Raw genomic sequence first — 26,999 nt, 5'->3', positions numbered from 1 at the left:
GTCTTGACTAGGTTTTAAAAAAAAGACTTCATATATATATATATATACATGTATACAGGGCTTATCAAATATAAATAATTCATGTGTTAAATCTTGAGAATCTTGTATGCAGGTCATTTTGCATTCTAAAATGCACATGTTTACAAATTATGGTGAAACTGAAGAAAATGCATTTAATTATGATCTAAGATTGGAGACTATTCTGTTAGTATTTGGGTGGGGATAGTCCTTGTAGACTATTCTGTTAGTATTTGGGTGGGGATTGTCATTGGAGACTATTCTGTTAGTATTTGGGTGGGGATCGTCATTGGAGACTATTCTGTTAGTATTTGGGTGGAGGTCGTAGTTGGAGACTATTCTGTTAGTATTTGGGTGGGGATCGTCCTTGGAGACTATTCTGTTAGTATTTGGGTGGGGATCATAGTTGGAGACTATTCTGTTAGTATTTGGTTGGGGATCGTCCTTGGAGACTATTCTGTTAGTATAAATATTGGGTGGGGATCGTCCTTGGAGACTATTCTGTTAGTATTTGGGTGGGGATCGTAGTTGGAGACTATTCTGTTAGTATTTGGGTGGGGATCGTCCTTGGAGACTATTCTGTTAGTATTTGGGTGGGGATCATAGTTGGAGACTATTCTGTTAGTATTTGGGTGGGGATCGTCCTTGGAGACTATTCTGTTAGTATTTGGGTAGGGATAGTCCTTGGAGACTATTCTGTTAGTATTTGGGTAGGGATAGTCCTTGGATGAATCATGCAGTTCTTTAGCAGTATTAACTCTCAGTGAATTGCAGTATCGGAGAGAGAATTCCGTCGGCAGTATTATACAGTATTCCAGACTATGTTGGTGCCATTCATTTCCCCTGGTGCTACAGTTTCTGTGTTTTTCACTGGCTCATCGATTAGACATTAGGACAATTTGTTGTTTGACAATGTGTCCTGCTTCCCAGTCGCATAATTCTGGACACCATTTTCATATTTTATGACACACCATTACAGATGTTGCTTTTGGTTGCAATACACTGAACATAATTGCACTTCACCTTGTAATTAACTAATGTAAGAATATTTCATTACCGTTCTGTTTTCCACATCAATTCTTTGAATGTAAATCATGAAGATAATTACCATAATGAATGGCAGCCAGTAAGCTTCACTTTTTATGTATATTTATTTTTTTATGTCACATTAATGACCCAGACTAAAGATACATTTTATATAGATCTATAGTGTTTGCTATCTAGACAGGAAGTTGTAGATATCACACTTCCTGAATTGAAGGAAGGTGTGTACTGCAGCTCATCATGAGACAAGGAGGTCATTGAGCGTGACCTGATTGATACAGGAAGTGTGTTTCTGTCTGTGTCATGGACTTTATTTTTGTTTGTGTTTCAGTTAGGGCATGTGTAAAGATAAGAATATTTCAAAGTAATTATGAATTACAAAGATTTTCTTATATTGTATTACAAAGAATTTTTTATATGTATTACAAAGATTTTCTTGTATTGAATTACAAAGATGTTCTTATATTGTATTACAAAGATGTTCTTATATTGAATTACAAAGATTTCCTTATATTGTATTACACTGATTGTTTTCATATTGAATCACACAGATTTTCTTTTATTGTATTACAAAGATGTTCTTATATTGTATTACAAAGATTTTCTTCTATTGTATTACAAAGATTTTCTTCTATTGATCCTGTAATCTTTACATTTAGATTTGAAAGATCAAAGTGTATCAAATGTATCTAATATTTCCAAGCCTGCAGTCACCTTCCTACAACCAATGAAGGAGAGCGAGAAGTCATTTCCAAATAAACTTTATTCCTAACAAGATACCGGAGCAGAAAACTCATGTTTTTTTTTTAACGTATTAAATAAGTTTGTCCAACACGTCTATCATCTGTTAACTTTTCCGAGTTCTGACTTAATTAATCAATTTCCTCTAAACTAGATACGAAGCATCGTCAGATACCCAGGAGTGGTCTCGTCTTTTACTCATCACTGGTGAGAAAAAGACGAGATCATCCATGGGTATCCGGCGATGGATGTGAAGTATCCTTATATAGTGAAGTTTGTACAAGGGGAAATAATTGAGAAATAGTGAAAATGGAATGGGATGTATAGAAAATCGTCTCAATTTTAAGAACCATTTGATCGGTAACCTAAAACTTGCATCCTTATATAGTGTTAAAGTCATGATTATTCAACAATATGCACCCTGTACCTTCATCGTCAGAATCCATGGGTGCATTCAGTTTAACGGAGAGAAAACCCATGGGTTAATTCTGACGATGCTGTACTATCTTGGACTATATATATTATTTACATAGGAATATGTATGAAAATCTTTCAAAACCTTAAATTCAAAGGGAAGCATCTTCATGCAATTGTAGAATTCAACTGTATTTAAATCACAGTGTTTAAATTTTTAAATCTGAACAAATCCCTGCACAGGGACTTGACATTACAAAATATGACACAGATGAAAATCAGTCAATCCAAAATACTGCTGGTGGACATTGTGAGCATGCAACTTAGGTGATTTTCAATATATATGTATGTTATTTTTATTGTACAAAATTTTGTATTTACAAACATTACACAAATGAAAGTCAGTGCTAGTACCTGTTCCAACACAAAATATTTGCATTAAGGTCTTCCACCAGTCACCATTGATTGTGTGTGCAGGCGCGCGCTGCTTTCTTTTCCTTTGTTTGTAGCTATGATTTTGTACATCTCTTGTATTTTCTTATTTATAATTTTTTTTTATTCACAATTCATTAAGACGACTTATCATTATCTTTTATTTATTATCTATTGTACATCGAGTTCCACTGATTGATGGTGTGAGGGAAATAAATGAACTTGAACTTGCAAATAAGCAGTAGACTTTTTGACTCAAATTATGATAAAAAGAATGTGTGTTGAGGATTGAAGTGCATGGATATTTCACAAGTAGGGTGTAGAATAGAAGTATTAATATTGGAGGAATTTGAGGCAAAAGTAGATGACAGTCAATCCAAAAAATGGCTAATTAGTGGAAGACCTTCTAATATTTTAAGTATGGGTTTGTGATATTTATCACACTGTAAATAAAACTTTTATTCCCATTAGCAAGAACCTCATCATCACAAATATTTCTCATTGCGAATTAGTCTTTGAATTTATGTCATCTATAATGAAAAAGGCTCGATTGTGAAAATTACTCGCAGCAAACCAGTTCACCACAGGTGAATCACGAAATAGAGTATATTTATAGCTACGAATAAAAGTTGGTTTTACAGTATATGATATTTGTTGTATTGTTGAGCACATATAGACTTCTGGGCAAGGGTGGTACCATAATAGGGGTTTAAATATTACCTGTAAAATTCTATAGAAATAAAAAAAAAAAAGAACAACAATAGTACAATTTGTGAAAATAATATGCAATGCATTCATCTCTGACAGTAGATTCAAGTACCAGTAATAGTTGGATCATATTATGTATTGCTTGCAGGAGTTATGTCAAGATTGATCACTGTTCGTAAATTGTCTTCACCTTTCATCATATTATGTAAAATTGAAGGGGCGGAACAAGTGAATCGAACATGTTTAGAACATAACCCACTTTTTCAATGGCTAATTCAAAGTTCTAGCTGTGCCAATCAGCATGCTTTCTCTCTTTTGTCTTTGTTATTCGAAGCTACCAATTAAAAATGTGAACATAAAACATTCTTTTAAATGATTGATAGAATATTTAGCGATTGCTGATCAGATGAAAAAGTGGGTCATGTTCTGAGTTTGTTCAGACCATGTCCAGCAAGAACAGGGTTTAAATTGGGGTTTAAAGTTTTACAGAGGAACATATGAGATGAAAAAAATGAATTACAAGGCTGCAATCCTAAATCTCTGTGTCGATCACTTTATGAGCAGGGTGGCTTAAGCATACTGTGGTTCTTGGACCTTTTGACCTATAGGTATAGAGATGCACATTTTATTTGAAAGGTCATTTAGAGTAACAAACAGACTCGTGAAGAAATATCTAGACAATATGAATATACATTCATTCGACTGTTTTAGAAATTGCCTAGATACAGTCATTTCAGCTGAGTAATTTGAATGCTTTATAACAGTAAATTTTCTCACATACAAAACCTGATCTCTTCAGAACTTGTAACATAGGATCATTTTCGCATTACTTATCATTGAAATTTTAACATATTTATTGTGGGGATGTGATAATGCAAAGTTCGGTGACAACAGCGAAACTTTGTCGTAAATGGGATTACCACATAAGCGAAACCATCTTTGTGACTGTAATCCTGGTCTGGCAATGAAAAGACGGTCTCATGTGATGAGAAAGAAAATGAAGCGACCAGATTAAGTCTGATTTTATGGTGTTTGTTACAATTTAAATTGTTAAGGTGACTTATCACTTTTTGTCCGGAATATGCAATCTGGCCAAATAATGTCAAAGATAAAAGCTTACTTTAATACATATTTTATGAAAAATATTGATGTAAAACTTATTCATTGACATATTTAGGTTGAGTAATATTTTTAAAATGTTATCATACTGGTATCTAATCCAGCATTTGAGTGTCCTTCATATTTAATTAAAAAAAATGGTGGTTTATAGCTAGTTAGCTGATAGATAATCTACGAAATATTCAGTGATAAGCCCAACAGATTGACTAATAGCTCTACAGTAGTGTGTTTCTCATTCAATTTGCATGCCCATCAGTTGCAAGTGAATTTGATATAAAGGATTGCTACAGTTATAGGACACAGAGTGTTGGCATTTTTGTTTCTATTAGATTTTATGTCACAATCTAACATTTTTGATATTTATCTTAAAAAAAAAATCAACTGTCCATACTTTTGATTGATGCCAAGTTTTACAAAAGTTGGCAGGCAGGAATGAAATGAGCTGGGGCTAGAATGGTCCATCGAGCCTACACTTCATAGGAGGTTGTCACCTCCATAGACCAATCAATAGTGAATACAATATGGTCAATAGATGACTGCACTAAGTGAGGGCTTAAATCATCCCAGGAGTATTTAAAGAAAGATGAAATATTCCATAGGCTTCATATGTGCTCTGACATTCCAAAATTGGTAAAGGGAAAAAATACTCTCTGTGGATCAACACTGGAAAAAAAGAATCGTAGTTCTAGGACCAAAACAATTGATTGCATCAGTGGGGCTATTCCATAAATTAATTGTACTAGAAATAATGATTTTCCCCCCTCTTTTATATGCTAGCACATGGAAATATTAGAACATGTGATATGTATGAGGAGTTACATGAACGTCATTAAGCCTTCCTGTATGATCATCAGGAAGTTACTGTTGATATAGAGATTCTTCTTGGTGCATGGACCTTGACCGTTGTCACCTACAGAATCCTAAAGTCAACAATTAAACACAATGATTCTTTGTTTGTTAATATCTGCTTGGGTAAAGGAATAAATCAATGTCTATTTGATAGTAATGGATAATGCCTCCTTACCATGTCCATGCATATGAACTGCTGTTAAATGAAAGGGAGCAAATTGCTATAGACTGGCTGCATGCATTATACAATTTGTCCTCATTGGATCAACTAAAATGCAGTATTGATAACATCTGTGTCACTTTTTCCGCAGGGCATGGATTTGATATTGACTAGTGAAGCAGATGGATTGTGAAACAGTGTCCCATAGATCAATAAAAGTCAGACTTTATTATGCTGAGGCTGTAGAAGCTTTCGTCTTTATAACTGCAAATCAGCTTTAATCAAATTAATATAGCTTTACAGGGAATTCCTCGGGGAACTGAGAAAAAAGGGGAAATAATGCAGGACTGCTCATGAAGTCAGCCCTTCATGATTGAATACCGATTCATTATTTCATTTTGTTGTGAAAATGCAAATATGACATTACAATATTAGTTTTATCAAAGAATATAATTTGATGTTGAAATTTTGGAAAGGAGTTTTTACATCATCAGCTGAAAATTTAATAGGAAATTATTTATATCTGAGTTTCATGCAGACAGATTTTCTTTGGAAATACACTCTGAAAGACGGAATTTTATTAGTGTCAGCATTTATTTTTTGATTTTATGGATAGTACTTTGCATATCAAGTAAATAAATGCTTTTGTTTTATTCTTCATGAAATATTTGTAGGACAGTAGGTCGCAGTCAGAGTGGTAGACACATAATGCACAAAAACATATAGTGCACTGTACTTGTTCCAGATTTTGATTTTCACAAAGTACATGTAAATTTTTTTTCTAAATGGAAGAACTTGCGACTTTCCAATTTTCTTTTCATTATCAGAAATTGATACAAAATGGGCATTGAACCAAATATTTAGAAAAATTGCAATGATATAAGCATCATTATAAAAGTTGAATATCACATTTACGAGTTCATTGCGTGGATAAAGAACATTCATATTAACATATCCATCGAAAAGTACCATTACCTATGGGGTAAAAAGTTCATGCATCATTTGATGATCACAGCAGATGTCAGTATAGGCTTTCAAGCATTGCATGGAATGAAGAGAACATTAGTGAAGCAAATTCATCCTGATTCTCATCCTGCAGAGGTTATCATTTTTTGAGAAAAGAAAACATTCTTTTGATGGGAGCACCCCCAGAGAATATTCTTGTGTAGGATTAGTTGATGTTAAAACACACCCTTTGTAAATATTTCACAGGCCTTTAAGAACTTATAATAAAAAATCATGGGTAATCAAATTTAAAGTGAAAAAATGTATCGCTGCCAAATAAATTCTATGGATCAAGTTAGACCACCTGAGTCCATGCAAAGAAATCGGATTCCTTGGTTAGAAGTTGGTCAAGACTTGACTTATTCCAAGATTGAATTTATTTTAAACTTCAATCAGAAATGTAAAACTTGATATGTAAAAAGAAATCAAAACTTTTTGATATTTAAGTATCCCTTTTTCTAAATGTGACAAAGGTTGCTTAAATGTGTTGGTCTTTGGATGAGTGTAATCCAAATTTTTATTTTATTTATCCACCACCTTAGTATATAATCGCATGATAATCCAAATTCCATAAAAATGAAATTGAGAAACACATTTTATTTCCATTCAATTTTGGCTTCAAATTTATATGCTTTTACTTGGATCCTCAGACCATTTGATAAAGCAGATCATTTTATGTAGATACCTACCCTAATGAAACTTTTAGGTGGATTTGAACCATAATGTAATACTTATACAGTACCAATTTGATGCACCAGATGCATGCGCATTTCGACAAATAATGTCTCTTCAGTGATGCTCAACCGAAATGTTTGAAATCCGAAATAACAATAAACTCTTAGAGCTATTTTAGGAAAAAACAGAGTGCCAAAAAAGTGGAGTCAAATTGGTCTAAGGATAAGAGCGATGCGTGAGGGAGATAATCCTTAATTTTGAAATGAATTTCTAAATTTTATAACAGCAGTTAAATATATATACATCCGTATTTTCAAGCTAGTAACGAAGTACTTAGCTACTCGGCTATAGAGACCCTCGGGGACTAACAGTCCACCAGCAGAGGCCTCGACCCAGGGGTCATAATGTAAAAATTGTACGGTACCAATTTTGATGCACCAGATGCGCATTTCGACAAATAATGTCTCTTCAGTGATGCTCAACCGAAATGTTTGAAATCCGAAATCACATAAGTGAGCAGAAATATCCATTTTTGATCCAGTTTTGACTGGAATAAAATTGAACTAGATGTATTGTCTTCATTCATGGCTGGAATTTTTTTTTTTTCAAATTCCTTCTAGAATTCAGCAGTAAAATTTTATCTACATATAGACTATTATCTAAACTTTGGAAACAGGTCAAATTGTAAATTTGAATTAGTTTGATTCAGTCAAATTTGGACAAATTAGGGGGGCAATCTATGAAGTTTGGATGCCCAATTTCATTTCAATGACCATCAGTGTTCATGTCTGAGAAAATATGAATTTATAATGCTCAATTATGTCATGAAATTTTGGTAATGATATTGCAAAAAAAAAAATATATATAAATAAGTAAATAAAAACGAAAATATATCTGTATTAAATTTTGTCAATAACATAAAGACTTGAGTACTTGGTTGATATAAGTACCCCCTCCCCAAGATTAATGTTTTAGTGATCAGTAAGCATGTGGAATTTTAAATTCTATGTGTGTGTAGTATGTTGTAGTCTGCATTTTTGTTTTATAATGTAAACAATAATTTATGACAATATCAATTTTTACATCCAACAGAAAAACATTTGAAATGTCTGGATTCTGGTCAAAATTACAGTTGCATGGATTTAAGGAAGATAAAATACGAAGATTTATAACTACATAGCCTAGCTAGCTACCAGGATCCCCCCAAGGCTTAATTCATTAGCTTACATATCATTTATGTAGTGTGGTGGGCTCCCCCAGGTGTCTTTAGTTTACATATACATTGCCTGCAAGGCTCCCCCCCCTCCCCTCCTGAGGCATCTTTAAGTGATATGGCTCACTGGACTTCCCGGGATTCACTTTGTTACATTGCCCGTCGGACTCCCCCGGGCTTTACTCAGTTACATTGCCTGCCACATTAGATAAGCTAGTGTACTTAGCCCCCAGAATGCCAACCTATTTTGTTGATATGTATATAACTTACTTTTTTTTAATTTTTAAATTTTGTCTCGTGTGAAGAATTATTATATATATAGTACATTGAACATGCATGTATAAGTACTGTCATTATATGTGTGTTCTGATTGTTAAATAAATTTCTTTTAACCACTACAGTACTGCATGTTGTATATAAAGGGAAGAAAAAATATTTTTCTTGGTGTTATATGGTCATGCATGAAATTTTCTAACCATATTCCTGCTCCATTTTATTTCTGCTGGGATGTTTTTGTGAAGGTATAATGAAACCAAAGTTATCTTGATCTCCTATACATGCATTGCCTTTTATGAAAGTGGCTATTGATTAAATTGACCATATATCTTAAGAAATTATCTCAAGACCCCAGATTACTCCTGTTGAGAATTCATATAAGATGATTTTAATTAAAATTATTAAAGCTGTATGACCCGATGTTCATGTATTATTTTTGTACATAATTACTTTAAAGCAGATTAATTATACTTTATAAAGTTATTAACTTTCCCTTAATTACATGCTTAAAAACATCTGCATGTAAAGGAAAACAGTGCGAATATTATTTAGAAAGTAAATATAGTGGGTACATATATAAATCATCCCATAATAGATGTTTATAAATAGACCCACATGCGTCAGGGGAATCCCAACATGATGTATTAACTCAAACGCAACTGTCTAGTTTTAAGGCTGAAAGAGCGTAAAACAACGAATTACTAAGAGGTATTTGATAGTTTTATTTCTATTAAACTTATGGTACGGTACTGTTATAACAAAATACACAGCTTTACACAGATAAGACCACCGGTGATCTGAAAGTATGAACTGGTCACGTGACTGTCACTTGAACGGTTATTTGTAAACATCGATTTAAAATCAAATTATTTGGGTTAAAACAGGTGAAATAATTTGATATGTCGTACAGCCTCATAACTACATACATGTGATTTAATAGCGTTTTTACGAGATGGAAAAAATTATTGTAATTCGGACCATACAGCTTTAACATAAGAGTTGATAACTTCTCTCATTGTGAAAAATGACATGTACTGTGCATCATGGTTTCATAAATTTTCTTGGGCAACAAATTTCATGGATTTTTTGTGAAAGCTAAGTACAGTTTTGTTGATACATTTAGTTTGTAGAAATTAAGCCACTCTGTGTTCTCCCTCTGTGAACAAAAATATTCCATGCTTTACTCGATTTCATGGTAAACAAAAAAGATTAATTTCAAAATATTTGTATTCAGCAAAAAAAGAAATATAAATAGATAAAATGATACTAATGTTTAAACAGTACAAATCTGTAAATCTTAATCCATCCTAGCTGCATTCTTAACTTTTTCCTTTGAAATATCACTCGATAAGCAAAAGTCAGAACTGTTAGGAATTTGTGATAGAAAATACATTTAGTGCATGTGTACTACAAATATTTTGTCTTCGAGTACTAATGACTTGTTATTTTTCCTTCCACATATATAGAAATCTTATCAAATGCAAAGAAAGAAAAAAAAGATTTAAGAAATGTTTGTCAACAAAAAGGACTGGTATTATATAATCACAAATTTTCTGGTATAATTTTATGATTACTGTACAGTAGATTTCGTACTGGAAGAAGGCAATGTGGACAGTACATGTCTGCTGGATTTTTACAACTCAAATGTTAGGAATTACATCCACTGGATAAAAAGTTGGAGCTTGGATTTGCAATTTAAGACATGCATCCCCGGCAATGTGTGTTTATACTTTAAATTAAGATAATTAAGCTTGCATAATTTTCATATTTATTGGTTAATTGATATTGTAAAGACACCATTACACCACAAGTCTCAATTGAGTTTATATATGCAATGCACCTTTTGTGAGTCCAAAACAAGAGTGTTTGTGGAGGAAATAGTGTCATTTGGTGTACTGGGTATTCAAAGATTGCAGTTTCTAATTTACAATACAAATGTTCTCAAAAATTCATTGTTTATGTTTAACTCATTGATGGACATTCTTTGCTGTTGGTTGAATTTGCCCAAAACAGCTTAAATGGCATTAGACTTGATGCATGTTGTATCAAATACATGTATATATGTATTTGTTCTCTCTTCTTCGGGGAGAGAGTCCCTTAAATAACAATAAATCTGAGAGAAATAGGAAATCATGATTAAAAGTTACAAACGTTGGAGTGTTTTAATTTGATGTCATCATAATGTGATGTTGACCATAAAAAAGTACAGGATTGAATTACATAAAGAAAATTAGGGTACTGGGTAAACTTGTTATTTTTGTGGACTTACTGGCTTCAATTGAATCTCACACATTCTTTTCAAACCTTTTATTGTTTTACAAGTATGGGAAATTGTTTAATGCAGTTGTCTGGTGCAGATTTTTACCCTGAAGCAGATGAGAGTAAAATTGAAGCCTGTTATCAGTGTGATGTGATACTATCTTGAACTCCTGACATATTGCTGATATTTTCAAGTACATATACACTGTATTGGTAAATTCTTTTATTTTGTATCTTAGATATCGACCAAGACTTAAGATTTACTCGGTGCATATTTCCTTTGATATTAATACACTATTTGACTAGTTTGATTTACACAAGGTAAGCCCAACCATACAGGTTTCAACATAAAATTCAATATTTACCAACCCAAGTTCTTGAACTGCTATATTTTTTTTAAACTGTGGAATACTCCGAGATTAATGCAACATGTAGTACAAATCCATGGTGTTCATTATAATTCTTAATACTTAGAAAAGACAGTTTCTCATTAGCTTTTATACACATTGAACGCATCCTATGACAAGTTAACACTTGAAAATAAAGCCTTTCTCAGAAATGCAATTACTTTCTGAGGTATAAGGTACTCTGAAAAACACATTTGGATACAGTAGGTGTTGCTTTAAGATACAAGATGGAAAATGGAATAGGAAATTAAAATAATAACTAGGATATAATTTTTGTGGCATATGTATGGATGGGATGTTGATATTGTTTGGTGTTGTTTTTGAACATCAGTACAAGGTCAAATCTATGTAGGTAAAAACATGGAATGAAAAATGCAATGGAATGGGAAAAAAACCAACTGTAGAAATTCAGCTTTTAATCCATCCAAGCAGCAAAACCCACCCAAGGGTGAAATTGTGTCTGAAAATGGATATGATGAGGCATATGACTAGTGGTACTATCAACTTGTCAAGTGAAATTAGATACATGAAAACCCATTTTGCTCAGAATGTGGCACTTTAGATCTACAAACTCACTTTTCAGAGACCAATGACAGCAGGAAGTCCCAGATAAAGAAAGTGCTGAAGGTTCAGGTGTTTGCCACTTATAACAACATGTATAAGCACTTTGACATATCTTGCAGATACTGATGCTTTGATAACATTTCAGGAACTCCATACAAGCGATACAGGCTTAAAGTGTAGGCTCCAGGAATCAAACATTTCTTTCTTTGAGGAATCTGAGCCCCAGGTTATTTAGATTGACAGGAATAGACACACATCTATGATCAACTGATCAGGGGCTTCTGTTCAGGTGTTTTAGAGTTTTGTACTTACCTTACGATTAATTATATTATAAATCAGTCTAGTCTCTCCCATGCTGACTTGGGGTTATAAATATGAGTGATGCAACACCACTTGATATTGTCATACCATGATTGCTGATGTTCTGTTTGGTTTTTAGGTCACCTGAGTCTCTCAGGTGCCCTATTGTCATTGGTCTTTGTTAACCACCATCCACCAACAATTTACATTTTTAACTTCTTGAAAACTACAAGGCCAATTGCTACCATTTTTCGTGTGAAGCATTTCTAGGATAAGAGAAATATAAATTGTGAAATTATGACCTTACCATCCCTGGGGCCTCATGGGCAGGGCCAAATATGTTAAAAAAGGCCATATTTTCAAAACTTGTCTTCAGATCTACTCCCAAATTATATACATAGTTATAATGTCCTGAAATGAAGCTCTCTATCAGAATTGTGATATTCATGGCCCCCGGGTCAGGAGTTCAGGCCCAAGGGCGGGGCCAATATGGCCATATATAGTGAAAATATTTTAAATCTTAAAAAGTTCTTTTCTACTCCCATATACATTTGAGTAAAACTAAATGCATAACTATGATGGCCATCAAGCTCTCTACCTAATTTTTTAAAGGACTCGTGTTCAAATTAAAAGATATCCCTCAAAGTTCTTTAATAATTAAGGTATATGTTTTTATAAAATGACTATCGTATGTCCGTAAGAAGCTTTATTTTCATATAATACATACGTAAATACAGTATAGTTTACGATAACTTTGTGCCATTTTGACGTTACGTTATGCGACGTCATGAACAAGAAGGTTGTGTCTTATTATTTTGGCAAAAATAAAAGTGCACTGATACGGCACAGTATGTAATAACGAGAGGCTATGTTACATACAGTGGCAGAAATGGCGAAGATATGTACAGTGTAATGATATTTTTGTGGTACATAGCGTCGTCATTCGTGCAACGCTTTGCAACCAATTCTTACATACTGTGCGGGGACTGCACCTTTTTCGGCCGATTCCGGGACCGTCTCATTGTTACATAGCGTGCCATATCAGTGCACTGTGATTATTATTTAAAAAGTTTAATTGACTCACTCCGAAAGTTTTCATGAATTGTAAATGATTCAATGTGGCGGATGCTACGATTTGAACGATGATTTGTGTAACTGCATTTAGTAATTGTAGAGTAACCCATATTCAATTAATTTTTCCATTCAGCATTTGGTTTGTATCTTAGAAAATTATAATAATACAAATGCTGCAGATATAGGCCTAGGCCTATATATAGTGGTATTGCACGACGGCATATTGCTGTCCTTAAAATAAAAAGTAGATAAGAATGACGTTGAAATAGCTTTACTTTAAATTTAAAAAAAAAAAAAAAATTTATCTTTGTTAATATCTTCATATTTGGGTTCGTTTCCACTACACTCTACCGGCTAGCTGAGACAACGTAGTATGTAAGTTGACAACATGATCTATCAACCCATTGTGACGTCACTTCTCTGACATCACTTTTGAGAAGTGACGTCTATTATAGCTAAATACATGTATAAATCGGCCTCGTGCTCTGCCATGCATTTAGCTATATAGATTAGGCCTAATAGGAAATAATAGCATTTTGTATTCGGCAAAATGTTTCATATAATACAATTTTTATTGATTAAAAGTACATGTAATTGATATCAAAATATTCCTAACTAGGGTACATGTCGCTCAGTTACAGGGCACTGAAGTAAGATGGCATGATTTATATAATACACAACACAAGGAAAGACGTAAATATCTTACATTGTCCCGTTAAATTGATGTTAAATCATTTGATGGGGTGCTAGGCGAATATTATCTTTTGTAAACAAAATATAGGTAAACTTATGTAACAACACATACATAACAACATCCATAAACATGACATATACTTGCATGCTGTAAAACGCTAAAATATGAACGTAAAATAAGAAATAAGTATGGTCCGCACAATATCACCATCGTAATTTTTTGTATGTGAAATGCTTACACATAGATGTTTTACGTGTGAAAATTTTAAAGTGGTGATATTATGTGGACCTATTCAAATATCTTCAAAAGTCGTTAAATTTCATGATATTTTCCGGAAATTTGTGTTCCCTACGTATTTTGACTACGTGAATGTAGTAGAAATGTGACACATTTTCAAAGTTTCGTTTTATTTTTGAGACAAGTGTATCTCCGTCAGTATTTTGCAATGTAGAAGTTTGATTCAACATGTATTTCATTTTTTAATAATTCAGGGGGCCAAATATGATACCAAACGAACTTAGTTCTTTATGGCTCCTTAGGGCCAGGGGTTCAGGCCATAGGGTAGGGCTAATATGGCCATATAATAATGAAAATGTATTAAGTCTTAGAAAATCTTCTTCTTTACTCCCATATATCTTGGAGAAAAACTAAATGCATGATCATGATGTCCATGAAGCTCTCTACCTATTAAAATTTTGAAAATCATGGCTCCTGTGTCAGGGGTTCTGAGGCCCTTGGGCAGGGCCATTATGGCCACAAAATGAAAATGTATAGAAAATTTGGGAATGATAAAATGATTGATGTGCTTCGAATTTCTATTTTTCGTTCTTCTGTAATTGAATGGGGATTGTATGTATTTTGAAAGATCATAAACATGTGCACACAAGACTCGAAAATGAGGCTTATTATTGCAAATGTGAGACTCCCTTATAGCTAGGCTATTTGATTATCCCAGGGATAGAGGTTTTGGTATTAGGGTGGGGCCAAAATTGTCATAGTGATTAATTGTCTTTATCATTTGAAAGACTTCTTTAATTTTGATGCTATATAAAAACTAAATGTATATTTATAGAAAAAGCAGAAAATGTACCAAACTTCTGAATTTTGCAGCCCGTGTGTTCTATACTCTTGAGGGCTTAACAGTCCAAAATATAGTTCATACAGTTTTAGATATAACATACAGTGTACATTATATTATGTAAAGTCTTTTATCAATATGGGCACTTTTGGGGGCATTTGTGCTTTTTTTTAACATCTCGTTATTAGAATGGAGCTTGGATATGAAGAACGGAAAAATTATTATAGAATTTGAGGCCGGGTAATTAATGCTCAGGTGAACAATAATGTGGAACTCTTATTCTAGCTGATTTGTTTTCTTTTCCATTTTCCATTTTATTCGACATTTAATTCTTTTGTGGCAATTAAGCCAATTCTATTGAAAATGTGTGTAATGTGCATAAATTTAAAACTTGATACCGGAATTTTTCATAAATCTGGCAGAAAGGGAGAGGCTTGCAGATAAAAAATATTCTTTTATTCCTCAGTGAATTTCAGAACTACCAGCATTTTAGATGGGCATACGCTGCCAACCTTATATGCAGGTTCTAGCTCCAGGGCAACTACAAAGTTTTCAAGTCTGTTGTAAGGAAAGTGTTAAACATGCACACTTTGTGTCCGATATCGATGTCGGGCCTTTAACATCGACACTAGGGGAAAAGTTTGGTGTTTTTGTTCATGTATCACAAACCTGGGGTAAAGCAATCACCATGTACTGTCCAGTGACAATTACCAGAGAGCTATAAGAATTATTCAAAGTGTTATTCTTCAACAAGTTTAATTGATTTAAAAGCAAACCATCATAAAAATCATCTTTGAACAAATACTTATTTATTTCCCAGTAAACAATTTTCAAAAGATCGAGCAAAGCTGAAGAAATTGTTGTAATTTAAGAGAGATTCTGAAATCCTATCAAGTCAAAATAGTTGCAATATTTTTTATATACTGCGATGCACCTCAAGTATAAATATGCAATACTAGAAACAGTCTATCGGTAGTCCCCTATCATGGTTCGTACTGTTGGAAGAGCATCTTTCCTTTTTGTGTGAGACATTGTGAAATGTCTTTCCTATTGCAGAATTGCTGTTGTATAAATGTTCCATGTACACATATAATTATAGGCTTATTGGTTTTTATTTCTCTTATAAACTAGTCCATACTAACACCATATATATACACCCTCCTCTGTCGTCTTGAGATATTTTTAGATTTGTCTGTGGTCAGATTGTTTTGGGAGATTGCACATTTTGGGAAATTTCACGCATGTCTTATAAAATAAATTTGATGCATTAATTTGCTAATGACTATATACCCCTAGCACAGGTCATATATAACAATTCCCTTTCATAATCTCAAGTATATTATTTTGATTATCCTGCTTTGCCTTGTGTATAATATGTCATTCTGAAAATGATTACACATTTTTGAACAAATTATTTCATGTGTATTAATGTTGAACCTTAAAACTGTATGGTTCCTGGTAATAAACAAAACAGCAATATCAAAGGTGAGCAGCCCTTTAATGGCCTCAATTAAAACATTAAAAATTCTACTAGATATAAAATGTTTCCCCTGTAGCTTTTTCATGGGTTAAATATTGCATGTGTTGGGATTTCCCAGCACTTAATGAGTTTAAACTTTGGAGACTTGGATGCACTAAGTTTGATTACCAGGTATAAAATATTATTAATATTACATTATACCATTAACAGATCACATATATCAAAGAGATGGAGCTCTTACTGATTAAAACAAATTAAAACAACAATAGAAAGTTAAAAATCAGTTTAGGCTACTGAGGTCCTCTTCATTGAAGCGATGATGTACGTATATGGCATTTACTGGGGTCAAATATGGTATATTTGATTTCATATCATTTGGCAGTTGTACATAGTAAGACACCATTAACATAAAAAGCATCTCTCCATGGGTGGAAACCTGACAAATCCATTAAAGGACTTCAAGTGTAATACATGAAAATCAATTTAGTTATTGGTTTTGTAATGATAGAGACAACACTATTTGGTAAGAGGACTGAAGTAGTGCCTAATGCATGTCAAATGTAAAAGCAGGCCAAATGTTGAACAACTCCAGAGAAGAATGGCCATCTTTATGATGCAACTCCACATAGATGGTTTCTGCATTAAGCTTGCTTTAATTACTGGGCTGAGCAGAAGTGACAATACAGTCATGAATCACTAGCACAACTGCCTCTTCAGTGTGGCAGTGACAACTGTGGCCTGTGAAAGCTATCTCAGATTAGCAAACTTTCATGGTACATTCTAGAAATTAATGTCTTTCTGCCATGACACAGTGTGAAATTTGCATAAATTTGTAAATCGCTGAAGAAAAGGATGTGACAGAAAGTAATGATTATATTTATAGCAAAAGAAATAAAATATTTGTTTTGATGTTTTTATTTGAATCTCTCGATATTTCTGTGACATAAGCATGCGCATTCTCATAAAATGAGTACATGGGTTAATGATCTGTGTGAAAAATATTTCATAATTGATAATTAGTTTCATATACTTTTGATAGATTATATGGTACAATTATTGATAATGAAAAGCCAATAATTTATCCTAAAACATGAGTTATAGTAAAATTGTATAAACGTGTCTTCGGCAAGTGACTGCATGTTCCTTTTATTGATATCATTATGAGTCATAAAGAACTGGGTTCGATAACATCCATTTTGGTCCTGAAATAGTCAGAGACTATAAGATCATATACAGAGTCCTCCACATCTGCTTCATACTTAGATATTTTATTGAAAGTAGATATTAACGGCAAACTGACAACTCAACTGTATGACAAACGGGCCGATTTCTATGGAGTGCCAAATTAACATAAACTCAAATAATTGAAGATATCTTCAATTATTTGAAGATATCATCAATTCAATTATTGCTCTCTTTAATTGAATTAATGCACGCTTCAATTCAATTATTGCTCTCATCAATTGAATTAATGCGCGCATCAATTGAATTAATGAGAGCAATAATTGTTTTAATGCGCGCATTAATTCAATTATTGCTCTCTTCAATTGAATTGATGCTCGCATTAATTCAATTAATGAGAGCAATAATAGATTTGATGCGCGCATTAATTCAATTATTGCTCTCTTCAATTCATTTGATGAGAGCATCAATTTAGTAGAAATATTGCTCGCAATAATTAATTTAGAGCTCGGTATAAATAATTTGATGATCTCTTTAATTCAATTGAAGATATCTTTAAATCATTTACAATGCTTTTGTATAAGGAATTAATGCGCGCATCAATTCTTTTAAAGAGAGCAACAATTCAATTAAAGATATCATTAGTTCAATTGTGGATATGTTGAATTGAAGATATCTTTAATTATATAGTTGCTCTCTAAAAGAATTATTGCTCTCTTCAAATGAATTAAAGATATCATTAATTCAATTGAAGAGAGCAATAATTGAATTAATGTGCGCATTAAATCAATTATTACTCTCATCAAATGAATTAATGCGCGCATCAATTCAATTATTGCTCTCATCAATAGATTTAATGCGCGCATTATATCAATTATTGCTCTCTTCAATTGAATTGTAGCGCTCATCAATTCAATTGTTGATATCATTAATTCATTTGAAGAGATCATTAATTCAATTAAAGCGCGCATCAAATCAGCTGAAGAATTAATGCTCTCATCAATTCAATTAATGCGCGCAATAATTCAGAATTGAAGATATCATTAATTATTTGAAGAGATCTTTAATTCAATTGTTGCGCGCATCAAATGAATTGATGATATCTTCAAATAATTGAAGATATCTTCAATTATTTGAGTTTATGTTAATTTGGCGCTCCATAGATTTCAGCTTCTCCATTGTCTACTTCCTATATTTATGTAACAATATTCCATTATCACCTGCATATGGTGTTTACATCTCTCAACTGATTCGATACGCAAGAGCTTGTTCTGCGTAAGATCAGTTTTATACAACCTATCATTGGGTCAAACGCTGTTTGACATGTTTGACATTCCAATTGTTAGGCCGTTCTTGGCACACTGATTTTGACTACGGATTACTCCGTTTACCTGATCAAGACATAGGGCTCATGGTGAGGTTGACCAGTCGACGGGATGCTTACTCCCACCTCAAGTATGTCCAGGGTTCTGTGTTTGCTCAACTCTTTATTTTGTATTCTTTGTAGGATCACTGTTTAATTGTTATCTTCACCTTTCATAATAGTGATTTTTGGTCATTTGATAGAAAATAGCGGTAAATTCACACATATAGATTTCATATATTTTGCTGGTATTTAACAACACTTTTGTACTAGTTTTAATTTACATTCAAAATTTAATAGGGCCAAATTAGACTTCGTAAACTTAGTTCATTGCTAGTTTCCCCAATGTATTGGAAAATGTAATAAAAGGGACCATTCTGATCAAAATTTGCTTTAGAAAAGAATGAGTGCAGGCATCAAGCAAGTCATGAATGATGTGTAGTTTTTAAGCCATTAATTCACATGTGTCTGAATATCCTTTTGCACAACACTTGTGCTGTCTGTTTCCAATTCAGAAAGCTACCATTAAGTATTTAGTTTTTTATTAATTCAGCTGGAATTATGAATTTTTGACATAATTGTCAGGTATCATATTCCTACTATAAGCCTGCATTTTTATGAATTTGACGGAATTTTTATGTCCAGGTTTTTGTACCTTTAGTCAACTATTCAAGTTACGGGCTGTCGAAATGGTTACCAGTTGCTCATCATTGCTTTGATTTTTTTGTTAGTATTTTGAAGTTTGACTTCAAGTGCAAAAAGAAAATGGGCATATTCGATGACCTGTAGTAGAAAAGAAGAAAATATATGGCTGGATCAGGAATCAGACCTGTGACCAATGCTAGTTTTGGTGCTATATGTATAGAAGTCGTGACCCTCCAATTCTATTCATAATACCTGTATCCTGATGATGAAACGTACAATTTTACTTTTCTTCAGAGAAAGTGGTTCATATTTTGACTTTTTTGTTTAATTTTTTTGTGTTTTGATTTCAGGATCCTCGCTTTAATAATGAAATTGACTTACAAATGGGTTATAGGACTCGTAGCATTTTGAGTACACCAATCAAGGACTCCGAAGGAGTAGTGATAGGAGTGGCTCAGGCTATCAACAGGATTAACAGCAAAGATGAACCGTTTAATTCTCACGATGAAAGGGTAAGAATATATCAGAAGGGTGGATGGGGGCTACTTAATTGTTAGCTGCAATAATGTAGCCCTCTATGACATTTTTGGTGCTTTTTTTGGAGGGGGCCCGGGGTTGATAAAAATATTAGAGAGGGCTACATTTGATACGTCAGTTTCGAGATACGAACTCCTCTGTGTAGGAGGTGCATTTAGTGAAACTTTGAATGACGAAGTGGGGCAGAGTGGACCTACATGTCAGCGAGGAAGATGACGAAATGTATTAAAAGCGGCTTCTCTTTTCATATGTAAATGTGGGAAATACAATATACTATCGAAAGAAATGTTTCACTAAAGTGGAAACATAAAAACAATGTCATATTTGCAAGTAATGTCTTAGATATGGTACTTATGACCAACGAAATAACTTGATATGATAAGAATTCTATGTATTTAATTACTCCCTAAATACTTATAACTTACTTAGTTTGTGTATCAGTCGAATTCGGGTGATCTAAGAGTGTATGAGAAACTTGCTGAGTACATTCACTTACGCAGTGATGAATATTAGTCCCACTCCCGCGTGTAAACAAATTGTTTCGCGCCTCACTATATACGAGAGTTTTCCAAAGGGAAATAACTCGGGTGTATCTCGAAACCGGCGTATTGCAGCTACCTAAGTCTGACACTACTTCCTGTGTCTTATTATAGTTTGCCTGCTCAGAGCTGTCTTTTGTAAAACAGTGTACAGGTGTAGGACTGTGAAGTAAATTATACACTATAGAGGTCCAATTAAATTAATTTTCTGATATATTTAATTAATTTGCATGATTTCAGAGTCAGGGAAATGTATTATTACTCTTAGTTTAAAACAAATTATGCTGAAAGGAGTCTGTGATTAACTAATGAGTTAGAGATATGAAGGAAAATATAGTGGATGTAAGTTAACAGTCTGTGTATATAATTAATGACATCACAGGTTTGAGCCACACCAAAATTCTTGTCATCTTATAATTTACATCATCTGCATTCAAATTTAAAATGAATTAAACTGCACATATGACCCAATTAAAACTTACACCAGGTAAGGCTATAGAAGAATATCACAGCTTGAAATTAAGTTGCATATTTTGATGTTGGAAATAAAATGGTGTCATATTGTAGAATATTATATATTGTATGGTTGATATATAGCTATTATATGCCCATTATCTATCTGTTTGCCATAGTTCATTTGCCTCATGCGTCGATTTCCCTATATAGGTTTCTGTTCACATCATGCAGTGACTTTTAGAAATATGATTATAGGTATCTTTTGAAGTGGTTATTATCACTTAGGATTGTCGTGTTACCAGCAAAAGTGTTGGTCTTTAGTATTTTTTGTTTTGACAGTTAAACCCACATTTTAATTTGATATTATTGTTTCTGAAGCAGTGAATGTTCAAGGGAATTAGCATAGTTTGGGAATTAATTAATCAGCTTGGATGATTGAGTACAAGTAATTCAAAGGGCTTCGATGGTTGTGATTTAGAATTACATGTATTGTAAATGACAATAATTTTTTAGATTATATACAAAATATATTGTTGAAAAATTACAACAGAATTATAAAATTTAAAAGGTTTGGAATACAAGAATACTTCTTTTTTACTCTTGTTGACCTCATTTAAATGACATCTCCCATTTTTATAGTAAACAGTGTACTTTCCTTGTTCTAAAATATCTTCAGTATCATTGAAAATAATCTGCATCATGATTTCTATATTTGCACTTGAAAGCTACATAGAAATAGATTATGTACAGTTGTATAAAGAAAATATGGGTAAACCATCTAGGGTAGTAATGAACCCCAGGTCAAACGAAGTCTGCATGGTGGGTGTGTTGGAACCTGGTCAATCAGAATTTAGAGTGAATAGACCCTGGTCAAACAGGTATTAAGGGAGAAAAGATTCTGGGATGAACATGTTTCAGAGCAAACAAATTAACCCAGATCAATCAAAGCCTCTCTATAATGAATTTTATGTTTAGAAATGTTAAGTAATATATGAGTTTTCCAAATCAAGTTGGAGTAAAGAGAACATTAAAATATGTTTTACAGTTAGTGCTTCATATATTAATTTCCATTGTATAATGTTCTTCATCACTAATGATGTTTTTAAAAGCCCTTGATTTGTTGCTACATGTGCAAATTATGCTAGCAATTTAAAGATTAGAAGAATAAGATTTCTACATCATTTCTACCTTGAAGATCTTTAATTATCTTCAAAACGCAGACAGAGAATTCAAAATTGTCATCAATTTTTCTGATTGAATGTCTGATGAAAGATGATTGCAAGGGAATTGATTTGGAATTCTTTTGCATAGGCAATCAGTTGCAAGCTCATATAGAATTATAAAAAGTAAAATCCATCAAATAATTACCAAGGCCCTAACTAACCTGAACCAATGCAATTTTTCCTTAGACTCGATATGAAATAAATCTTCGTGATAATTCTTCCCATGAAAGTGATTTCAGAGTAGATTATGTTCATCTCGGCAGGATCAGACTCTCTTATCAATACACTGTACATCAACAGGATAACCTTGAAGCAAAGAGAGAAAAAATGTAAAAAGGGGATTTTAATTTTAATGGAAATTTGAGCTCATCTGGTGATGTGCTCTGCAGCAGACTCTATATACAACGATGAACCTTTCTCCTATGATATGCCACCATTTGACATGCTTGTCCATTTGAATGATTTCCCATGTCTGCATTGCTTCCTCTTTAACTTATTATTTCAGAAGTTATTTTTTCTGCACACTTTCTTTTTTGAAATGTATTGAAATTCATGTTTTCCCATCCACTAGCATTTGTGGGGAGTGGAGTGGAATGAAAAACTGGCCAATGAAGATGATTAAAATTTTGATTGAACACATATCACATTTAGGTTATATAAATGTACTTTTTATACCCCCCGAACGAAGTTCAAGGGGGGGGGGGGGTATATAGGAATCACTGTCTGTCTGTCTGTTCGTCTGTCTCTTTGTGCAGATTCGTGTCCGGGCCACAACTTCTTTGTTCTTTGACTTACGCATACCATATTTGGCACAAAGGTGGACCACCATGAGATGATGTGTCGATTACCTTCATGACCTTGACCCTTGACCTCAAGGTCAAAATTTAAGGTTTTACAATGGATTTGTGTCGGGGCCATGACTTCTTTGTTCTTTGACATAGGCATACCATATTTGACACATGAGTGTATCACCATGAGACAATGTGTCGGGTACCTTCATGACCTCTATATGACCTTGAACTTTGACCTCAAGGTCAAAATTGATTATAGGGTTTTGACGTCATACCATAAGACATGGGTGTATCACCATGAGACTATGTGTCATGTACATTCATGACCTCTTTATGACCTTGACCTTTAATCTCAAGGTCAAAATTATAGGTTTATGCCATGGATTTGTTTTCGGACTATATCTTCCATTTTGTTCTACAAAGGCATACCATATTTTTACACTCAGGAAAGAGGTAATTTATACCTATTAACAACACCCTTTGGGAGATTGGGGTAAGCGGGGGATATTCTTAGTGAGCATTGCTCACAGTACCTCTTGTTAATCATCTCTTAAAGTCTAACATTAAACAACTAAGATACATACTCTAGCTACCATATATTTTATTTGAGAATTCATCTGTTTTCAGTACAGGGGAATTTGATTATTCTAAACTCAAATTATAGTGAATACTTGCTTATATATTAATGTGTGAAAGTATTGCAAAGTAATGGACTTATTTTTGTATAGAATTTTCTGAATTATAGAATACAGATACATGGATAAATAGAGTGTGTATTGACAGATCTTGGTCAAGGCTCCCCAGTCATCATCACACCCTTCTCAGCTGCTACATCTTTCTCCGTGAATATGACACAAAGTGAGGATTCTACCCCAGCCCTAGGATCTACCGATACCAATATCTCCTCCAAAATGTTTCCACACAGTGAGGATCCACCCCTTAATCCCTAGGATCCACCCCTTAATCCCTAGGATCCACCCCTTAATCCCTAAGATCTACCAATACCAATATCTCCTCCAAAATGTTTACAGTCATAAGACTTCTGTTTTCTGTAATTTTGTGGACAACACACAAACAAATTACCTCATTGGTATAGTTTTAAAAGAAAGCAATTTTGACCATCCCTTGATCTGTCTCTCTGCGTGCATCATGCATGCCGGTTAACTTTTGTGAGAAGGTGGAAGGGAATGTTTGTGGAAAGGAAGATTAGTACATGTGTTAAGTTACAGGGGTATACATATATTTCATTTTTCTTCATGACCTGGTTTTATTTTATTTTTTGTTATTGATTTTGTAGATATTTTCCAATTACATGGCATTCTGTGGAATTGGATTGAAAAATGCTCAATTGTACGAGAAATCATTGCTGGAAAATAGACGAAATCAGGTATGTTACCCGTACAGAATGGTACATTGTATCTAGAGTTAATTAAAATCATGATTGATAATTACATAAAGTGCTATCTTTGGTATCGAGTTGTTAAATGTCTATTTTCTAAAAATAGTATGACAGTTTTCATTAACTAAGTAATTAAGTCTCCCAGACTTACTGTATTTACCCCTTCTTTTGCTACTTTCTTGTATGTGACTAAAACGGTCTGACATCGTCTCCATAACCTTTAGATAAAAGTATTAGATATTCAAGGATATGATAGGCCAATGTATCTAGATAGAAATGTTTTTGTTTTCAGATTGAAGGGGGTTAGAGTACATTTTGAGGGGAATCAAATGGGACTTGGGAAAACATAGAACTCCGTGGGAAAAAAATTAATTCCAAAAATCAACAGATATAACTTGACAAATATGATACATAGTCTTAGGATCTTTGGCAATGAGAAGAGAATGAGAGGGCCTACAAATTAGCATCTAAGTCATGTGACTTTAGTGACCTTGACCTTTGACCTTGAACATAGAAACTGGTATAACTTTAAAACTGGGACTAAAATTAGCCTGAGATGGTAAGAGGATGGCAGGACCTACAAACTAATATCAAGGTCAAGTGATTCCAGTGATCCTTGAGTTCTGGCCTTGAAACATAAAACTGATATTACTTCAGAAAATGTCTGATAGAGACATTGGGGTCTTCAGAAATGATGATAGGATGATGGGATCTATAAATTGGTATCAAGGTCAAGTGAATCAGTGACCTTGACCTTGAACATAAAACTCATAACTTTAGAACTTGAATTTATAGAGACATGTGACTTTCTGAAATGATGATATCTACAAACCAGTATCAAGGTCAAGTGACTCCAGTGACGACCTCTGACCTTGAAACATAAAATTGGTATTACTTAAGAACCAGGTTTGATAGAGAGATGGGATCTTTGGAAATGTTGAAAAAAATGAGATCTAAAAATTAGTATCAAAGTCAAGTAACTCCAGTGACCTTGACCTTGAACATAAATCTGGTGTAACTTTAGAACTGGGATTGATAGAGACATGGGATCATAAAAAATTATGAGAGAATGTTGGAACCTACAAATCTGGATCAAGGTCAAGTGACACCAGTTTCATTGAAGGAAATTGGGGAATTTTTTAAAAATATTTCAAAAGTAAGGTCTTTGTTATCTAAATTTTTTAAATGAAGTTAAAACTAGCATGGATTTTGCGCAAGGGAGGAAAATAGTAGTACTCAGAAGAAGCTGCACTTTTATACATCCAGTACTTTGTTTGGGAGACTATAATCAGTAGATTATAATCATATCTTGTTTGTATTGCCTTGAACTAATTGCATGTATTTAGAAGAAAAAAATGGGAGTGGAGACACATTAAATTGCGTGGACTTACTACTGTTCCAATAACAGAATGTCACATCGCTTGATCAAGTATGCAGTTTTTTGGGCTTCTCATAGATTTCAATGAAACAGGTTTTTTTCCCAATTTGTTCTCAGTGACCAATCAGATTGAAAGAATGGCATAGCATGGCCATATAACTCACTTTTATTGAAACCATACAACCATTCAGTGAGTGAAATTTGCATGTTCAATCAGGTGAAGTGACACACTGTGAATGGAACGATAGTATTAAATTTCAGATAAAGATAAATGGGATAACTTGTAAATCATTCATTTTCTTGCCAGGTGCTCTTAGACTTAGCGAGGGTAATCTTTGAAGAACAGAACAATGTGGCAGACTTGATCTACAAGATAATGATGCATACCCAGTCCCTACTTCAGTGTCAGAGGTGCCAGGTCATGCTCATTGATGACCTCTGCAAGGTCAGTCTATTTACAGATTGTGTGTCATGACAACCATTGTGTAGGTTCCTACTGTTGTAACAGCACAAACACTGGCACAAGGATCATTCATGTACGTGCATTATGTTTGTGCTGCATATGATTTTATATGAGATATACGACCATCACCACACATTATGTACCAACAGTGTATTCTGCCATTGTACATGCATATATAAAGATTGTCTTCTTATATATCATTTTTAGCTCACCTGAGCTGACAGCTCAAGTGAACTATTCTGATCATCTGTATGTCTGTCTGTAAACATTTTCTTCTCCAGAACCACTGGGCCAATTTCAACCAAAATTAGCAAAAAGCATTCTTAGGTAAAGGGGATTCAAGTGTATTCAAATAAAGGGCAATGCCCTTTGCCCTTCTCCAAGGGGAGATAATCACAAAAATGCAAAAATAGGGTGGGATCATTGAGAAATATTTTTCTCAAGAACCGGTGGGCCAGAAAAGTTCAAATTTACATGAAGCTTTCTGACATAGTGCAGATTCAAGTTTGTTCA

At 33.6% G+C, this 26,999-nt stretch overlaps 1 protein-coding gene across 4 annotated transcripts in view; it reads left to right on the top strand.

Moving 5' to 3' along the window:
* LOC125668453 (dual 3',5'-cyclic-AMP and -GMP phosphodiesterase 11-like) overlaps nucleotides 1-26,999 on the top strand; it is a 68,920-nt gene that overhangs the window by 4,659 nt on the left and 37,262 nt on the right. For all 4 annotated transcript variants that reach the window (XM_048902640.2, XM_048902642.2, XM_048902641.2 and 1 more), the window contains exons 2-4: nucleotides 20,051-20,212; nucleotides 24,544-24,633; nucleotides 26,331-26,468. In XM_048902640.2, coding sequence (XP_048758597.2) covers nucleotides 20,051-20,212; nucleotides 24,544-24,633; nucleotides 26,331-26,468 — 390 coding nt within the window. The remainder of the gene's footprint in view (nucleotides 1-20,050; nucleotides 20,213-24,543; nucleotides 24,634-26,330; nucleotides 26,469-26,999) is intronic.

This window comes from Ostrea edulis, chromosome 4 (assembly GCF_947568905.1).
Source record: "Ostrea edulis chromosome 4, xbOstEdul1.1, whole genome shotgun sequence".
In the NCBI taxonomy this organism is placed as follows: Eukaryota; Metazoa; Mollusca; class Bivalvia; order Ostreida; family Ostreidae; genus Ostrea; species Ostrea edulis.
This window is presented reverse-complemented; position numbering and strand designations above follow the sequence as displayed.